This window comes from Aquarana catesbeiana, linkage group LG08, assembly GCF_042186555.1.
Source record: "Aquarana catesbeiana isolate 2022-GZ linkage group LG08, ASM4218655v1, whole genome shotgun sequence".
In the NCBI taxonomy this organism is placed as follows: Eukaryota; Metazoa; Chordata; class Amphibia; order Anura; family Ranidae; genus Aquarana; species Aquarana catesbeiana.
This window is the reverse complement of record NC_133331.1, coordinates 294912527-294917908: the sequence shown is the minus strand read 5'-3', so window position 1 is coordinate 294917908 and position 5382 is coordinate 294912527. Positions and strand designations below refer to the sequence as shown.

At 46.3% G+C, this 5382-nt stretch overlaps 1 protein-coding gene across 1 annotated transcript; it reads left to right on the top strand.

The window, feature by feature from the left end:
- On the top strand, positions 1 to 4600 carry LOC141104795 (uncharacterized). The gene has a single exon (XM_073594548.1). It carries the CDS (start codon positions 47 to 49, stop codon positions 1961 to 1963), a length of 1917 nt encoding a protein of 638 aa, XP_073450649.1. The 5' UTR covers positions 1 to 46; the 3' UTR covers positions 1964 to 4600.
- Positions 4601 to 5382: the final 782 nt, after the last annotated feature.

The window sequence follows — 5382 nt, the reverse complement described above, 5'->3', positions numbered from 1 at the left end:
GTCTAGTAATAATCTTTTTATTTCTATTTTAGTAGATGGACGGGAGATGAGGAAAACCTCAGAGGATTGTCTCACTTTGTCTCCAGACTGTAAAGTAGAAGATGAGGACATCACACAGTATAGTCCAGGAGAAAACCCGACTACCTCAAATGTCCATCCGACACCACACAGTGTAGATGGACCATCGTATTCCTCTTATCCTGAGGAACCTCAGACTGTGAGGGACGGTGCCGGACCATCGTATTCCTCTTATCCTGAGGAACCTCAGACTGTGAGGGACGGTGCCGGACCATCGTATTCCTCTTATCCTGAGGAACCTCAGACTGTGAGGGACGGTGCCGGACCATCGTATTCCTCTTATCCTGAGGAACCTCAGACTGTGAGGGACGGTGCCGGACCATCGTATTCCTCTTATCCTGAGGAACCTCAGACTGTGCGGGACGGTCCCGGACCATCGTATTCCTCTTATCGTGAGGAACCTCAGACTGTGCGGGACGGTCCCGGACCATCGTATTCCTCTTATCCTGAGGAACCTCAGACTGTGAGGGACAGTGCCGGACCATCGTATTCCTCTTATCGTGAGGAACCTCAGACTGTGCGGGACGTTGCCGGACCATCGTATTCCTCTTATCCTGAGGAACCTCAGACTGTGAGGGACGGTGCCGTCCTACCAACAGATAAGAAGGTTTCCTGTGCTGAGTGCGGGAAGTGTTTCTGTTTTAAATATGATCTTAATGAGCATAAAAGATGTCACACAGGTGAGAAGCCACATTCCTGTACTGAGTGCGGGAAATGTTTTTCAAAGAAGTCCAGTCTTTACACACATCAGAGGTGTCATACGGGGGAGAAGCCATTTTTCTGTGCTGAGTGCGGGAAATTTTTCCGTTCTCAATCCCATCTTAGTGTGCATAACAGATCTCACACAGGTGAGAAGCCGTATTCCTGTCCAGAGTGCGGAAAAAGTTTTTCAACCTTGTCCAGTTTTGCCGTTCATTGGAAATTACACACAGGAGAAAAGCCGTATTCCTGTCCTGTGTGCGGGAAATGTTTTTCACAGAAGTCCAGTCTTTCCGCACATCAGAGATCTCACTTGGGCGAAAAGCCATATTCCTGTCCTGTGTGCGGGAAATGTTTTTCACAGAAGTCCACTCTTTACACACATCAAAGATCGCACGCGGGGGAGAAGCCGTATTCCTGTCTTGAGTGCGGGAAATGTTTTTCAATAAAGTCCAATCTTTACACTCATCAAAGATCGCACACGGGGGAGAAACCGTATTTCTGTCCTGAGTGCGGGAAATGTTTTTCAGCAAAGTCCAGTCTTTACAAACATCGGAGATTGCACACAGGGGAGAAGCCGTATTCCTGTCCTGAGTGCGGAAAATGTTTTTCAATAAAGTCCAATCTTTACACACATCAAAGATCGCACACGGGGGAGAAGCCGTATTCCTGTCCTGAGTGCGGGAAATGTTTTTCAGCAAAGTCCAGTCTTTCCACACATCAGAGATTGCACACAGGGGAGAAGCCGTATTCCTGTCCTGAGTGCGAGAAATGTTTTTCAATAAAGGCCCATCTTTACACACATCAGAGAGCGCACACGGGGGAGAAGCCATATTCCTGTCCTGAGTGCGAGAAATGTTTTTCATTAAAGTCCAGTCTTCACAAGCATCAGAGATTGCACACGGGGGAGAAGCTGTATTCCTGTCCTGAATGCGGGAAATGTTTTTCAATGAGATCCAATCTTTATACACATCAGAGATTGCACACGCGGGAGAAGCTGTATTCCTGTCCTGAGTGTGGGAAATGTTTTCAAACTAAGTCCAGTCTTAACATACATCAGAGATCTCACACAGTGGTAGAGCCACTTTCCTCTTCTGATTGGAGGAAGTGTAACCCACAGAAGTCCTCTGTTTACAGTCATCTGAGATTGGACACGGAGGAGAATGAACTTTCCTGGTCTGAGTGAGGGAATTGTTCTTCACTGAAGTCCTGTCTTCCTGTACATCAGGGATTCCACACAACCCTTGAGGTGTATTAGTGAGTGCGGGAAATGTCTTGTATATGAATGTTGCTGGACATGTGGGGAAGAAGCACACCCTGATATACATCTCAGATATACTCCATGGCTGATCTTCATCATGGAAGAAACAGTTGATAAGGAGATCAGAGATCACCAAAGACATGGATGAGGTGTTGTACCGTGTTGGCCATTGATAGCAGGAGAAGATAAAAATGGATTCATTACCTCTCATTGGCTGAGTACATTTTGTGGTGGAAGATTTCATAAACAATTAGAGGTCTATAGTAAGAATAAATCATTGGACAAATGTGGCACGCATTTGCGCAATGGTTATAATTTTGGTAGTATCTTAATTAACATGGTGATTTCCTATAATTGTCAGCTCCATCTAATGGCCATAATGTGGTTTTTCGACATTTTTCCTGATTGAGGTATTTCAGGAAAAATATCCCATTATAGCCACTGGATGGAGATGTTAATCATAGGAAATCAATGTGTTAAATTATAAATATAGTGCCTGGGGAGGGGTCCCCTTAGTCTGCCTGTAAAGTGGCACATCTGTAACATGTATAGAACCTGCTGCAGCAAAACTGACATATATAAAGAAAAAAATGACATTTTCCCTGCAAGCTTTCTTTTTTTTTTATATAAACAACAGTTTGGAAAGCCAGTTTGTATGATGAGGCCTCAATGTAGTGCACTGGGAACAAGAGTAGATATTTTTGGGATAAATTCTGTTGTCTCTTTGTCAGACTTTGGATAGAAGTAACAGGTGCGGAAAAATTGAGCTTTGGGTGCTGGTGGTGCCTTCACACCGTAACCCTATAGAGGTTCTCTTGATGAAAGCAAGAATTGACTTTGCTGTCAAAAAATTGAATTATATGCACCTGTTAAACAGGTGCCGAAAAATTGGTCCTTGGGTGTTAATTATGCCTATGAAACATATACCAAAAAAACTCTTCCCGATAATATCAACACCCACGAAGCTAGGCAGCCTAGACCCTCTTGCAGAGATTGCACATCCCAAAAACATTTAATCAGCATCAGGGGCTTGATAACTGCTGCTAATCCAGGAATTATTCATTTTGATAAATGTCAGCCGGTCAATGGAGTCTGTGGACAGACATGCTCTTTTATCTGTCACAAAACCTCCAGCAGCATCTGAATGGCCGTTTGGAAAGCACGCTGGATGCAGGCAGCCCAACAGCTTAATTGCATACTGGGCAAGTTCTGGCCAGTGGTCTATTCTCATGACCCAGTAATCCAGCGGATTGTCAACTAGAAAGCTCACATGTCTGTTTTTGGCCCCTAGATAATCTCCCGCCATATGATGCAGACACTGCCGATGGGATGTGGATGCTGACCGATAAATTGACTGATAAATTCAGAAATGCATCACTGGGGCGGCCCCCATCTCCACCGCTCCTGTCTTGACCAACAGAAGACTCAAAACTAGCCTTTCCGTGAGACTGTAACCTATCAGAGTTTGGAAAGGGATTACATAAGCTCCTCTTTAAGGTGTGCTCAAGAGGTTTCATCTTTTGCTCCCTCTATGAGGACAGGATGAGGTCCGAGACTTTCCCCATGTAACAGTGGTCAAGAAGGGTTGCCAACCAATAGTGATCCTTCTCCTTGATGTCATATATTCTCTCGTCCTTTTGCAGGCTTTGAAGCATGAGGGAGCCCATGAACTGCAAGCTTGCGCAGGCATGAGAAGCAGAGTCCTCGGGGTCACGTACTACTTCCAAGGGTTCTGGGGACATATGTTTTCCTCTGCTTCAATGTCTCCAAAACTGCCAGAATCCTCCTCTTCCTCCTGTGCGTTCTGTGGCATTGCAAGAATGGTGTCTTTCATAAAGCGAGCCTCGAGAGGAAAGGAAGTCCTCCTCTTCCTTCCGCTGCTCTGCCTCGAGTGCCCTCTCCATAATGCCACGCAGAGTCTGCTCCAGCAGGAACACAACAGGGATTGTGTCACTGATGCATGCATTGTCATGGATCACCATCCATGTTCCTCCTCAAATGGTGACAGTACAGTGCATGCATCGTTTATTAGCAGCCATTAGCTGGGGAAAAAAAGCAGAGCCAGCCTGAGCCTGTCGTTGTGCCATACTCACACAGATACTCGTTGATGGCCCTCTGGCCCCTCAAAGTTGAGTTCCACCTGGTAGGTATTAGACATGTGCGCCGTCAATAAATTAGTTTAGTTTTGTTCCGTTTCGTTTCGTATTAGCCACTAATTCTTATTTCGTAATTGGTGACTGAAATTCAATTTGGATCAGTACGAAATATGAATTTTCGTTAGGTTCGTTAACTTTTCATAACAATTACGAACGTTCGTTATGATGAATTTAAAAAGCAAAAAATACCTTTCTCAATATGGCAGTCGTCTGACTCATTATGAGGGGCTCCCACCATCCCTGTGCTGTGCTAACTTCCTCCTGGGGCTGTACCCCTGCTGTGCTCATTATGAGGGGCTCCCACCATCCCTGTGCTGACTTCCTGGGTTTGTACCCCTTCTGTACTCATTATGAGGGGGCTCCCACCATCCTTGTGCTGTGCTCATTATGAGGGGGCTCCCACCATCCCTGTGCTGTGCCCCTGCTGTGCTTATTATGAGGGGCTCCCACCATCCCTGTGCTGTGATGACTTCCTGGGTTTGTACCCCTGCTGTGCTCATTATGAGGGGCTTCCACCATCGCTGTGCTGACTTCCTGGGTTTGTACCCCTTCTGTACTCATTATGAGGGGGCTCCCACCATCCTTGTGCTGTGCTCATTATGAGGGGGCTCCCACCATCCCTGTGCTGTGCCCCTGCTGTGCTCATTATGAGGGGGCTCCCACCATCCCTGTGCTGTGTTGACTTCCTGGGGCTGTACCCCTGCTGTGCTCATTATGAGGGGCTCTCACCATCCCTGTGCTGTGCTGACTTCCTGGGCTTGTTACTTTGCTGTGCTCATTGTGAGGGCTCCCACCATCCCTGTGCTGGGCTGACTTCCCCGAGGAAGTCAGCACAGGGATGGTGGGAGCCCCTCATAATGAGCCCAGCAGGGGTACAGTCCCAGGAGGAAGTCAGCACAGGGAAGGTGGGAGCCCCTCATAACGAGCACAGGGATGGTGGGAGCCCCCTAATAATGAGCACAGCAGGGGTACAGCCCTGGGAAGTCCACATTCCAGGCAAGTCATTTTCCTGGCCAATCGCATTTCTACCTTTTACTATTTCCTGATTTTATGACTGCAATCTTTTCTAAAGTAAAATTAAAATAAAATAAAAACATTAGGTTCGTTAACTTTTCCTAACAATTACGAACGTTTGTTATGATGAATTTAAAAAGCAAAAAATACCTTTCTCAATATGGCAGTCGTCTG

Excerpts from the sequence above, each read along its gene's own strand:
- LOC141104795 (XM_073594548.1), top strand. The coding sequence starts at position 47 with ATGAGGAAAACCTCAGAGGATTGTCTCACTTTGTCTCCAGACTGTAAA.